This window comes from Vulpes lagopus, chromosome 5, assembly GCF_018345385.1.
Source record: "Vulpes lagopus strain Blue_001 chromosome 5, ASM1834538v1, whole genome shotgun sequence".
In the NCBI taxonomy this organism is placed as follows: Eukaryota; Metazoa; Chordata; class Mammalia; order Carnivora; family Canidae; genus Vulpes; species Vulpes lagopus.
In genome coordinates this window covers 16,023,283-16,037,517 of record NC_054828.1, presented here as the reverse complement: position 1 = coordinate 16,037,517, position 14,235 = coordinate 16,023,283, and the positions used below count along the sequence as shown (strand labels likewise).

Below are 14,235 nucleotides of genomic sequence, written 5' to 3'. Positions count from 1 at the left end.
TCACAGTGCGCCTCGCCACGGCCCCATCTGACGAGCGGCCATTCATCAGGCCGGCTGGCCTATCAATGACATTGCTCCCATCGGGGCTCCTATAAAATGATGCTTTTTCCCATGAAACATCCGCAAACATTTTGACGGGTTTGGCTTTGCCCGGCTGGATTACTGAGTGTCCCCTCGCTCGCTCGCTCTTTCTCTCTCCCCCTTCTCTGCGTGCTCTCTCTCTCTCTCTCCTCCTTCTCCTTTCTCTTTTCTTTCTCCTTTCTCTTTCTTTTCCTTTCCTCCTCTATCCTTTTGCCCTTGCATTCTCTACGTCTTTTTTTCTCTCCGATTCCCTTCCTCCCCGGGCATCTCTAGCACAGGGGATCCCCAAACATCAGGACTTTTGGGGGGCGCCCGTGCTGTCCATGGGAAGAGCATGCATTGTGGGTTACTGGAGGAACCCGACATGGATTCCACAGGTCAGTCCTACTGGTGGGGGTTGGGGGGAGACATCGGGAGGGAAAGAAAAGGGAGACGGGGAACTTCAGAAAGAGTTGCAAAAAGTTCAGAAGGGTCAACTTGACAGTGGGACCCTAGGAAATAACGGAGAGCGTGCACAAGTTTTCAATCCGTCGCAAGGTGCGATGTAAGTGGATGCGTGGAAGTGTGTGTGTGTAAGCGTGTGATTGTGTGTGTGTAAGTGTGTGTGTGTGTGTGTGTGCGCGCGCGCGCGCTGATGAGCGCGCTTTTGCTTGCCCTGAACACAAAGTTACGTAAAGATTCTCTGGCTCGCCGCGAGCTCGAGGTGCCGCTTGCAGAAACTTTGCGAGCCGACCGCCCCCTCCCGGGCCCGGCTCCTCCCCCGGGTTCGGGGGCCCCGGAATAGCGGTGCGCTCTGAGGCTGCGGGCTAGGGCCAGGAAGCCGAGCGGAACTCCCCAGAGGCGGGGGAGGGCGAAGGCTCCGCACAGCGCCTGGGAGGTGGGGACCGAGGCTCCGACTGGTGGAGACGCGCAGCTGGAGGGAGTGGCGGCGGCGAACACGGTGGTCCGAGGGAATCCGCGCCGGGTCGGAGGTGGGACCCCCGGGCCGTCCGAGGCGGGGTGTAACCTCCTCGCCCGGAAGGGGCATCCGACGACGCGCTCCGCTGCGGGGCTCTAACTCTGCAGGAGCGAGGGCAGGACGCAGTGCGGCCGGCGAGGCCTGGCGTCAGCATCTGCAAAACGGCTCCGCACTTGAGGGGCTGCGGGAGCCAGGTTTTGGGGCCGCGGCGGCCCGTAAGGACCAAGGAAGGAAGCCAAGGAATCTCTTACAACGAAAAAGCCCGGCGTCTTGGTTGCCCAATAGAGCTTTCTCCACCTCCCACTTCTAACACCTTGGAGGAGCCGCCAAGGAGAAAGTTCCTTGGAAGTTCTCTCCCACCCGTCCCCAGCCGCAGTCCCCGACCAGTCCACTGCCAGCGCCACTCGGATGCGGCCTTGGCGAGTCATGGGGAGGTCGGATTGGGAAGAGGCAGAAGCAGGGCGGTGAGCGCAGCCTGGGCCCAGGCGGCAGCCAGACGAGATGCTGGGGCTGGTGTCTAGGAGCGTCGCCGCTGGGCTTTGCGGAGCCGAGCAACAAGTGCCTTCCAGCCTCTGCCGTCCCTGAACACACTCGCGTCCCTTCCTCGAGGAAATAAACAAGCACCCCCAAAATGCTTCCCACCTTTCCCCGAAGGGCACTGGAAATGGATGTGGGGTGGGGGTAGGGGTCATCCGGGCATCGCCCCAGATGGTCTTTCTTCGGTCTGTGCAGAAATTTCCAGCCCCTCCAGGCTTCTGTCCAGGCCCTGGTGGCCAGGACACTCATCCTCTCGGGCCAGGGGGATCTTTGGTTTTCCAGGGTGCTTGCCTATCTCTAATCCCACGGAGTGGGTGTGGGTCCCCTGGGAGTGGGGAAAGGTTGAGAGCCCCACAGTCTTCCTGGCTGTACGAAGTAACCCAGGCAAGGAGAGGCCTCGCCCGCTGCGCTGGCCCAGCTGTGAGTGCCCCGCGGGCCCTGCTGGGGTGTTCTCTGCTGGCAGTAAAGAAGGCATCACAGAAGGAAAAAGCCCCTCCCTCTACATTTTGATGTCAAGCGATTGCACCACTAAGCACCTCCCGAGCACCCCAAATTTAGAGGCAAATATCCTTGAACAAAATTAAACCCATGTCTGCATTGTTTGCGGCCAAGTATTCCCAAGGGGCCCACGTAGGGACTTGGGGTCTCCTCACACCCCCCACGCACCAAGCCGCAGTAGGGGGTTTTGACTGCCCTCTCCACATGGCTGGAGCTTATGGTGCGTTCTGGGGGGAGAGCTAGGGGGCTGTGGGAACGTTCTGTCTTCTGTCCTTGATGTAGCTGCTGGTCGTGGAGGCACCTGGTCACTTTGACCCCAACTGCAAACACCCCAAACGGGTTCTGTAACAGAAGTCTCTTCCCCATCCACCCCCCCCCGCCCGCCCCCCCCGCCTCCGCTTTCCGAAAATCTGAGACGTCCCCAGATCGCCATCCCGAAATCAAACTCAAAAATTTTGGGAAATGACACGAGGCGTACAGGTGACATTTCACTCGGGAGTTGCAAAACCGACGACGCGGAAGTGCAGCTCCGCGCGGTCCGGTCCAGGAGCCTCCCCTCACCTCCCTTCCAGAGAACTTAATCCAATTAGCTTTTCTACAGAGTTTCCCTTGTTATGTAAAGGTCCTTTCTCCCCGCTCGCTGGGACTAGCGCTCCAAGGAGCAGTTCGATTCTGCTCCTTTTACAGCAGATTGCGCGCGACCAGAACCTCGGGCATCACGATCACTATTTCATTCTGAAAAGGGCTCGAGCGACCGATTCGCAGCAAGTGCTGGGGCGAAGTCGGGGGCGTCCGGGATCAGACAGGCGGGGGAGCCAGGCCTGCGCCCCCGACTCTTAAAAGGAAAATCCCCGCAAAGTGCCTCGGGCCCGGGAGAACCGTTTTGCAGGGGCCGGGGCTCTAGTGGTCCGCCTTGGGGCCACTTCAGCGTGACCTGCGGAAATGCGTCCCTTTGTTCCGCGCACCGAGTCGGTAATATATTCCTCTAGTTTTCCCCCAAATACTCATCAAGTGTGGGGCTAAGACAATGGCCCGGGGCCGTCGGGGGAGGCCTGGGGGGCCGGCGCGCGCCTCCCGGGCCCTCCGCGCGCTCGCGGCGGAGCGCGACAAAGCGGAGCCCCTGTCCCCGGACCCCGCTGCGCCGCCGAGCCCGGGCGGACCGCGGAGGCCGCAGGCGCGCGTGGGGCAGTCGACGCGCCGCCCGCCCGGCCGGTGCCCGGTTCGCTCTCCGGTCCGCCCCGCGCCGCACCCCACGCTCCCCGAACCGCGCGGGGCGCGCCTTCGCCACGTGAGCCAACCGCGGCGGCCCCGAGTGCCCGGCCCGCGGGTCCAAGCCCGGCTGCCCTGCCCAGGCCGGCGTTGCTCGGTTACTCCAGGTACCCGGACATTCGAGAACGAGGGAGAAGAGCAGGTAGAACTTTAGGCCCCGGAGAACCTGTGCCCGGTGGCCGGGGCGGGGTGGCTACGCAACAGACGGGTCGCTTCTTGTTCAACCGGCAGGCGCGTTAGAGAGGGGCCCTGCCGAGCCCGAGCTGGAGATTTCTGCCTCCACCGCTTTCTGTCCCCGGGATCCAGAATCCAGAGGTGCCCCGGCCAAAGCACCCCTGGAGCCGGATCTGAGCACCACGGGCCACACGGCGGCAAGGCACCCTGGTCTGCCGGCCCTCGCTCTGCACAAGGCCTGACCTGGCCCTGCGGGCCCCCAGGTGGGGACATTCAGTGGCCCTGGCTCGGGCCCCGGACGGAGAGCGCCCGGCTGCGAACAGGGCCCGGGCCTGCTCCGGCCTCTCCTCGCCGCGGCCCTGGGCAAGGAGCAGCCGTCTCCCGCCCGGGGGCCCGGTCTGCGGGCTCGAGGGAGCAGAGGGCCCGGGGTCTGCCCCTTGCTCCTGCACCCAAGTCGGGCTGCGTCTCCCTCCCTGGGCGTGTGTGTGCGCGCGTGGCCACCTGCAGGCCCCCGCGTCTGGGAGTTGGGCAGCAGGGTCAAGCGAGAGCCGCGTGGTCCCGGGCTGGGCCGGTGGCGGCAGCCGCTGCCCGCGCGGACGCGGCGCTCGGGCGGGTCGGGGAAGCCCGGCGGGCGATCGGCGCGGCGGCCGTGACAGCGCGTTTCCCAGGGGGCCCGCAGGCCCGGGAGACCCGGAGAAGTTTGCCGGGGCCGCCCCGCGGCCAGGCCCTGGGATTCCCTCCGCCGCGCCGCCCCCTCCCCGGCGCGTCGCCATGGTGACCGCTGGAAGTTGGTGGTGGAAAACAGACCCGGCGCAAAGCAAAATATTATGAGTGCAGTTGGGGTGACTTCATGGGGGGCGGGGGACCGGAGGGCATGAGCGGGAGCCAGAGGCACAGGCCGACAACAAAGGGCCGAGTGCGAGTTGGAAAGCGGAGTTTGCTTCGGGCCGGCCCGCCGCCGAGTGAGAGCTCCACCGACCTGCTCCCCAGAGGCGCCAAGGTCTCTAATTTCTCTCCTGCAGCTTCACCTTTTCCCTGCCCACCTGTGACCCTTCCTCCCACTCCCGCTCTCCAGGGTCTCCCGCAGCCTCGCTCCCCATCCCGAGGGTAGGGCCGGCTGGGCAGTGCGCCCGCCTCCCCCATGAGCCACACGCTCGCCAACGTGGAAGGTTCTAGCTTGTCTTCCTCATGCCCCGCGGGTCACCCAGGATGGATTTCTCGTCGCTCCTTCTCTAATCGACTCTTAAAAGGGTGAGGGGATAAGATACGGCGGGAAAGAAAAGAGGAGGTGCCTGGTCTGAAATCTTGGGGTAGGGGAGCCCGGCGACCCTCTCCAGTTTTTCCCCTGGGAAGAGCCCTGAGGTATGATTCCGACTCATCCGGTTATAATGTTACTTTAGGTAAATCTTTCAGATTTTCATTGTCTATAAAATGAAGCCTTAGACAGCTTACAGTCTGGGATTTTCTGATAAGTTAGGCATAAACCTCTTTATGGGAACCCCTGGGTGGCTCAGTGGTTGAGTTTCTGCGTTTGGCTCAGGTGGTGTTCTGGGAGGGCCGGGATCGAGTCCCACATCCGGCACCGGGCAGGGAGCCTGCTTCTCCCTCTGCCTGTGTCTCTGCCTCTCTGTGTGTGTATGTGTCTCATGAATAAATAAATAAAATATTTTTAAAGATAAACCCCTTTATGATAGAATTCTGGAAACCTCTCTATTTGTAGGATCCAGGAAGCATAGATGAGCTCTTTACCACTATCTGGACCGTGACCCATTGCACAATTTTGTGCATCTCTTCCCCACACTAATAAATACTAAAATATTTTGGTTAGTCATCTTTAGAATTTTAAGAGTCCAGAAGAACCTCAGGTAACCACTTTTTAAAGGTCTGTAATTTCCTTTCTTAGTTATACCTAAGGTGCATTCCTTAAGATACCGAATTTTGTGGGACTATACTCAGCATCAGTTTAGGGAACCCTGATATGCCTCTAGAGGCTGAAGCCAGCGCACAGACCCTCACCTATGCCACAGACCCTCACCTATGCCGGAGAGGTATACACATTGGCCAAAATAGGGAAATGTTGCCATCAAAGGAGAGCAAGACTCTATTCTCCCTTGCTCAAGCTCTTAGAGAGAGCGAGGATCTTCTCACACCTAGCCACCCCTTCTGGGAATAATTTGAGCAGAGGAGCCCTTCCCTTATCCCGGATACTCCACTCCCTCATCTATAGTTGAATGGATTGGATGTAAAGATGGCTATGGCCCACCTAAAATTTCTCCCTACAATCACACAAATGTATCTGTGTATGTGGAATCTGCCAGATATTCTGTAAAACAGTTTTACGGACATTGATCCTCAAATGCGCTCCAAGAGAGGGATGTAGTTGTGAGCTGCATCAAGCACAGGGTTTCTCTTCCATGTCTAACACCTTAAGAGGTGGTGATTCTAAGTCAAGTTGGGGTGTGTGTGTGTGTGTGTGTGTGTGTGTGTGTGTGTTTGCCTTGGTGTCTGAATGGAAAAGGCTGAGACAATATAAAAAAGATGACATCACAACATGGGGTGCTGGACAGTCAGGTCTCCACTTGCACAGGCCCCTGAGAGCCCAGCCTGCGTGTTCTGCAGGACACTTGGGACACTCTTTGGCTGCCCCTCCAGGGCTCTGCGGGATGGAAAAGGCCCAGGAAACGTCTAATATTTTTACCCCTTCCACTCTATATGAGATATCTGTGTAGTTTTATTAAGGTTAGGACAGAGAGAATGAACTCAGACAGTTGATTTGGAAGTGTCAGGTAAAAGTAAAAGAAAATACTTAACGAGAATTTATCAGAGGTTTTATTCAGCCTCATTCACTAAGTACCTGCTGGGTGGCAGGATGGACAAGGCCACAGTCTCTGGCATCAAGGACTCTGCAGTGCATCAGATAAGAGAAGGCGAGGACATACTGAGAGGGTGAGCACACCAAGGGATGCAGAAATAGATGCCTCCTCGAGCCTAAAGAAAAGGATGTACTACTCTCTTGTCAAGTACCCACCAAGGGTCAGCCCTGTCACAGGCACTTCTTCACATGCTTTTTCACAATCATTTAAGCCTTACCAGAATTCTGCGGTGTCCCTTTGAAACCACAAAGAAGGTCTGGAACTTGTGTGGGGCCACAGCTTGTATGAGACCAGACTGGGAAAGCCAGTTGCCTCACCCCAGCCAGCCCGCCTCATATGGACCCCACTAGAGTGCTAGCCCAGCTGGGCTTGGTTTGACTCTGGCCTTGAGATGGATTTGAATCCCACTTGGTGAGAGGGGAGCTTTACGGACAAACATGGAAAATCAGGGAAAGTTTTTATCTTGGCCCCCTAGAGGAAACGTATCTGAAGGAGTCCTGTGATTCTTCATCTGGAGACGGTCTGGAACAATGGCAGTGATGGAAGGCAGTGTGTCATAGGGGTTGAATGGTGATTTTGGACAAACGTTGCTTGCTTCAATCACTCAAGAAAACTACATGTCTCCCGTGTGCCATGCACTCTGCTGGATGCTGGGCTTAACAAAAGTGCCAGCAATGTCCTTCTGAAGAATAAACTCTAGAGAAACAAGTAAACATACAAAAAATAGGTAATGTCCATGAGTGATAAGTGCCATAAAGAAAATAACCACTATCTGGGGTGAAGAAGATAGAGCATGATGATGGGAAGGTTACTACCTCCTGGGTACCCCACAAATCCAGGTGCCTTTGACCTGGAAGCTTACTATTGCTGGGCCCCAATTTTCTTACAGAACTGATCCAAGCACCTGAGAGGGCTCCCGTAGAAAATGTGGAAGTATCCATAGGTAAGACAGTCAATCCACGTCTCAACTTTGCTGCTAAGCATTTTTATTTAAATGCATTGTCTATGTGATGCTCACACAACCCTATAAAGAAGGACCTGTTATTATTCACAGTTTAAATGGGGAAACCAACAGGCTAGAGATGAAAATGAAAGTGGAAGCTAAAGTGTTCAGTAAGTTTCTGAGCATTAGAAGCTGGGCTAATAAGACACCCCGTGATTTCAGGGGGAGTGAGATCCACCTCACGTGCACACCTGACTTTACCTGACACCAAATGCAAGTGCTAAATCTAGCTTTGTATTTATGTCTCTAAAGTTTGTTCCATGCCTTTCACATGCCAGGCATGAACTAAGTCCTTTAAGCACATTATTAGTTGAAAAAAATGAATACGTTATTAGTTGTATTTTAAAATATGTGTTATGGGTACTGTTATGATCTACACCATTATATGCCATGGTTCCTGGGGCAGATGGATACCCAGGAGGGGGGTAGGTGGCCTAACCTATGAGTGGTCCACGCTCTTAGTCCCAAAGCCATACTGATGATTTCTTTTTGTTCCTCCCCCTTCTTTTCTTCCTCTCCTCCTCCCCTTCTTCCTTCTCTTCCTTCTCCTTCCACTCCTCCTCCTCCACCACCTCCTAGTGAGGGAGAGGGTTGTGTTAGAAAAGATGTCCAATAAAGCATCCATCATTTTAGTGAAAGCAAATGACTTGCCATTTTGTCCTGGCAGGTACAGGGTAGGATAGTCCAGTAAACTGTGGAGAACATGTTTAACTCTTGTTGGCAAAAATAGGGAGATAAAACATTCATATATTTACTACAGTTGTGAAATGTTCTTTAGTCTTTGGGATTCATTTGAAGTTAGTTACCATTTGCTTTGTCCCTGAGAATGTCGAAGCTTTCTTCGTGCTCACATACAGACATACCTTGACAAGATTAAACTAAAGAGAGGAAAGCCATTAAGTCAGGTGTGAATATAAGTAGCCTTTAGGTGATCTGACGAATAGTATATGGCAGCTAGACATCATTCACAGATAGGTGTTAACTTTTGACTGGAGGTGAATGTAGCCTGACTTAATGAAAAGAACATAAGCTTTGCCATCAGACAGACTAAGCTTTAAGTCCCAGCTCAGCCACTTTCTGAGGTCAAATGACCTACCTTCTCAGAGCTTTCTGTTTTGTTCTTTGTGAAAGCATCTACACCATACTTTCCAAGGTCAAGAGAATATAATGAGATCATGCACATTAAGCCTGGCTTCTAGAAATTGCTAAGTAAGTGGCAGATATTATTTAAAAACATTTATCTGGTCTTCGTAGGTCCAGTTCTGTGTATCTAGTTGGGAACACGGAATAAGAATCCTGAAATGTAGACTGTTTCCGCATATCTAGATGTTTTCTGTATTGTGTAGATACAGCCTCAGTTCTGATGTGAAGATAAATCATTCTTTTCTAAAATGTAGATAGAGGGATTAATTTCATTCTCATTTCCCTACCTTTCCCATGACAAAGGCATCTTATATGCTCCCGTTTGCCACGATTTCATCCTTGTGTTGTCCAGTTTGTTAAAGGAAGTAGAAAATGTGTCTTTGTAGGGGTAACACCTGTTGGCTTGAATTTGAATCCTGGAAGGAAGCTCCACAAAGCACTCAGACTAGCTATAGATTCCACCCCTTTGTCGGAGGCCTGGCCGCAAGTCCTGATGCCCTTCGGTTCTGGAATATGAAGGCCTCACATTCTCCATTCCTGCCCCCCTTTCTGATTGTAGGCATCACTGTTTTAAAGACAACCATTTTACACTTGATTTTCCAGAAGTGGAAAATTCTGTTTCAAACGAGCCACTCTCTGAAACTCGGTTGAGCAAGATATACGACACAGTTTAATTCTTTTGTCTTTCTTGCATATTTTTTAATGCAAGGAGGAAAATATTCATTTGTTCCGTTTCTGTTTTTATAGTATGCTTTTTACCTGCATTGTGATTTTTGAATTTTTAAAAAAATTTTATTTATTTATTATTCATGATATATATATAGAGAGAGAGAGGCAGAGATACAGGCAGAGGGAGAAGCAGGCTCCATGCCAGGAGCCCGACACGGGACTCGATCCCGGGACTCCAGGATAGCGCCCTGGGCCAAAGGCAGGCTCTAAACCTCTGAGCCACCCAGGGATCCCCTGATTTTTGAATTTTTAAAATATTAACCACTTTCTTTCAGAGAGAGAGAGATCATAAAAAGCAGAAAAGAATGCAATTCATCCAGTAGGTTCTCATTGAATAATGTCCAAACATAGGCAACTAGGACTGGATTGCCCAGTACCAGTAGATTATCTGGTTTTTGTCATGTTAGATCTGATCCTCAGAGCAGAATAACTTCAAAATATGTATGTAGTTTCCACTTTTGTGGTTGGTTAATCCCCAATTAGACATAAAAGCATAATCTTCCTCTGATCAATTAATAATTATTAATAGGCAGGTGAAGGTGGACATGGTGGGTTTGCATTGTCGTAATTGTCTTGTTTTAATTTAAAGGGATAATGAGAAAGCCTTTGAAAAGGCTGCAACTGGTGAAGGGTAGTTAGCACTTGGTGTCCTGTGTGTTTCCTGACTAACCAATTGTGGTAAAGGTCAGTGTTGTTTAGATGCAGCCTAAATGAGATTGATGAACATGGCAGATTTTTATTTAATCGGAATGGAGAATTATCACTTCATAAGCATTGATCCTCTGAATCCATCTTGTTGGAGAAAATGCACTCAGTCAACACAAGTGAACTGCTCTTGAACTAGATTTCATACTGTCATTTGAATAATCTGAAAAGTGATTTAGTGATCGTTAATTACACCAGCAGCATCTAATTTTTGAGGTGCAGGTTCATTTGGTGAAGAAAATTATGACAGTGTGTTTGTTTGGAATCTTCTGATTGCCACAAAATCATCTCAAACTAGTATTAGACTTTTTTTTTTTAAAGATTTTATTTTTTCATGAGAGACACAGAGAGAGAGAGAGAGGGGCAGAGACACAGGCAGAGGGAGAAGCAGGCTCCATGCAGGAAGCCTGATGTGGGACTTGATCCTGGGTCTCCAGGATCTGGCCCTGGGCTGAAGGCAGCGCTAAACCGCTGAGCCACCCGGGCTGCCTAGTATTAGGCTTTTGAAGAAAGAGGTATTTCTTTAAACATTACAGTTATTGAATTTCTAATTTTAAAAAAATGAGCATAAGTGATTTTTTGAGTCTCACGTCATCTTTTTCAGAAGGATTAGTCTAAATTTGGGGTGTTCCTAGTGGGTGCAAGGTATTTCTAATTTGTATACTGTTTCTAAATGCCCATGGGTAGGCTGGTTCTTATTGAAGTTATTAGGATTTTACAAAGTTCCAGAATTGAGCCCATGACATATACTCAAATTTGTTTATGACATGATATTGATTACTTTAAATATTTTTCTATGTTTTCTTTGCAAGGTTCAGGTCCACTGATAATAAATAGACAGTAGGGCAGGAATTAGGAATTAGGAATTAGGAGGTACCTATAATAGTTTCTTGTTCCACCCAAAAGAAAACCAACTAGTTTTGTGTCATCCTTCTATGACTAAAAAGGCTATGTTATCTCTGTTTCTAGTTTAATTTCTTCTACTTGATGACTGCTTTTACAAAAGTGAAATAGATTATCTATAAAAGCATTACTTAACATCATGCAAAATAAATAATAATGGCTGAGAAAGCCCTGGGAATTTACATAGAAGAGAGATTCCAGAGGGCTAGAGGCCCTCAGTTAAATCATTGAAACTTTCAAGCATTGGAAAGAAGATTTCCAAAGCGTTGAGCGCTTGTTGTGAGAGAGCCTTTGGTCTCCATGAACTTTTATTTTCAACTCAGTGGGCAGAGTTTTTGAGGTTGCTGTGGTTTGAGTAGGGGACCTTTTCAGAAGTGCCAGGCTTTTAGAAAAATAAAAATAAAAAAACAAACCCCAGCTTTTCTTCTAATCAAGGCTCTGTTTTCAAGTTTGAAAACTTTGCTGCGATTAGAAGAATGAATTATTCCTCTGGTTGGTTGGGGCTTCCTCAGGGTTCCCAGGCAGCAGAGCACAGCTGAGGAGGTGCTGGGAGCAGGGATTGCTGACCGCCCAGACCTGCCCCACAGGCACTGTGCAAGCTTGGGGAGCACCACCTGGAGCACAGCTGGGAAAGCGCATGGATGGGGGTGTCCAGAGGGCTGCAGAGGAGTCTGAGAGATGAGAGCCGAAGAAAGGGACTCCCTGAGGGTCTGGGTTTTGTTCAAAGGGTTTTGTGGTATTGAGAGGTTATAAAACAAACAAACAAACTAAAAGCTCCACCAAAACTGTGTGATTGTAGACAGTACCTGGAGACTATATATTGACACATAGATCATTATTGAGAGGAAAAGGCTGAAGGGGCTGGGAGAAAGTGAGGAAGAGATGAAGGGAGGGTGGGAGGTAAGAAGGGAACTACATTGAAATCATTTTGGTAACTGATGTCAGGTTGGCTGAATGAATTATTCTCAAAACTGTTGCTTTTTAAATAAAGATGACCCCCTTTTTGAAACTGGGTAGAAGATTAATAAAATTTATAAGCTCTCCCAGGTGCTGTGCTAAGTGCTTATGTACACTACCTCATTTAATTCTTACACTGAACCTTTGGTATTACTGTCCCTGTCTTACAGGTGAGGAAACCGAGATTCAGAGAGCCTAGTTAACATGTCCGGGCCAAACAGCTGGTGTCAGACTAGGTTTTGAACACAGCTTAATTCTGATTCTGAAGCCAGGCTGCCTCCTTGCCTCCCCAGACCTAGACTTGGAAGGAAAACCTTTTAAGTGTCCATTCTAGCTTATCTCCTCTACCACCTAAAGAAGTTCAGGAGGTCAGGTCATCCCTGATCCGTGATCCTGGGTGGAGACAGCAACCCACACTGTAGTTCTTTGGAGCACACTGTCATGGGTGGCAGTGGGTATCTGGCTGCCACGGGGACCTCGATGTGACTTTGGCAACAGGCTGCTGATTGAGGACACCCACAGGTGCTCCTTCCTATAGGAGTGCCTGGGAGCAGAGTGTGCCTTTCATCTCAAATCCATTTCAGAGCTTGTAAATCCAACTTGGCATCACCACAGGATAGGTATTCCCTGTGCCAGTTACTTTGGCAAATCTGACATGGTATTCACCTTATTATGACTTCATATCTATTTACTTACATATGTGATTTTCCTTATAACAGGTTCAGCGTAAAAGCCTTGGTGTTAAAATAAAAGAGCACCTTCCATGTGCATAGCATGTTATAGTTTGCAGTCATGGATGCAGTCATTCATGGGGGTAGTTTGCAGTCATTGGCACAACCATTAGCAGCTCTGGCTTTGGAATCCCATAGGCTTGGGGAGAAGGGGCTTTGCCATAAGCTGGATGTATGAGCTCAGTAAGTGAAGTCAGCCCTCTGAGCCTCAGTTTGCTTGTGAATAAAGTGGGGCCAGGCATAGTACCCACATCCTATTGTGAGGATTAAATGAAGTAAAGTATAAAAGGGTCAGCACGGGGTCTTGGCATGTCATAAAAGCTCAAAAAACAAATAGTTCATTGAGCATGTTCTCCACCTTGTGCTCTCCGAGTAGCTTCCAACACCCACCTTCTCCTCCACGCTGCCCTCCCACCAAGGACAGCATAGGAGAAGAAAACAAAAATTTTATACAACATCCCTGCTGTGTTCAGTCTTTGCAATACAGGGCCTCATAAACCTGTGAGCTAGGCGGGATCTTTCCCAATTCTTAGTGAAGCTGCCACTCAATGGGTTCAGTCAAACGCACTGGCTCATATGGCGAGAGGGGATCCACCCTGCGGTCACTCATCTTGCTTTCTTGAAACCAGGCCATCTCTCCACCATTTAAAAACATAAAGAAAGGGACTGTCTTAACAGCTTCGTGCGTCAAGTGCACGTTTTCCAGTAGTTTTACATGTTTACTGGATGCTTCTTCCTTTGTTTCTCCAGATTTACACCTGTGTTATCATTATCCGGCCTTAGCCCAGTGCAAAGCATCTACCAGGGTGTCTTGCACAAGTCAGTGCTCAGTAAATATTTACTTAAGGTATAGGTCAATCTGGAAAATCTAGGTAACTTGGTGAAGCATGTGCCCTTGGCTCAGGTCACGATCCTGGGGTCCTGGGATGGAGCCCCACGTCGGGCTCCCTGCTCAGCGGGGTGTCTGCTTGTCTGTCCCCCTGTGCTCTCTCTCACTCTCTCAAATAAATACATAAAATCTTAAAGCTGTAAGTCAATCCGCCCCTCATGTTATGAAGAATGCTGCATCTCTTTGCTTACGTTCTAGGAAACCTGGCTCACAGCTCTCTGCACACAAGTCCTTGATAAACTTGCTGCAGCTGCGTTGGCCTTCTTCTGCACCCCTACTAGGTGCCAGGCGTGGTGGCTGGGGCCATTCATTCCTTTCCCTCCAGGCTCTCCTCACTGATCTGCAATTCTGTCAAGCTCTGTCCTAATTACAGGGAACAGTGGGGTAAATAAGGTACAGTCAGCTCTTAGGGAGCTTATATTATTTGTCCTAATCCTCCTAGTAGTTTCATGGGGTAGTTTTTTGTTTATATATAGAAAGGAAATTGAGGCTTATGAGGTAAACTAATTTGCCTACGGTCACAGAGCTTAGCTACTTGTAAGGGGCGGGGGGGAGGGGGGGCGGGCAGTAGAATCAGTGTCCTGACTTCCAGGCTCTTGACAGCACCAAAGGATCTAAGAATCAAACCAAAAGAATGCTAACAGAAGGGCCTAGTGTGGCATGCCTTGCAGGTGGGCATAACATAAAAATTATAACAGCTAAGACGTTCATAGTTCTTATGTGACTACTCTGTGCAGTGTTCAATTAAATTTCATAGAAATTCCATGAGATGCTGTTATCACCAC

The 14,235-nt window shown here is 50.2% G+C and overlaps 1 protein-coding gene across 2 annotated transcripts in view; it reads left to right on the top strand.

Moving 5' to 3' along the window:
- The first annotated feature begins 295 nt into the window (after nucleotides 1–295).
- RFX4 (regulatory factor X4) overlaps nucleotides 296–14,235 on the top strand; it is a 161,201-nt gene continuing 147,261 nt past the window's right edge. For both annotated transcript variants that reach the window (XM_041756312.1, XM_041756311.1), the window contains exon 1: nucleotides 296–458. In XM_041756312.1, coding sequence (XP_041612246.1) covers nucleotides 416–458 — 43 coding nt within the window. In that variant the 5' untranslated portion in view covers nucleotides 296–415. The remainder of the gene's footprint in view (nucleotides 459–14,235) is intronic.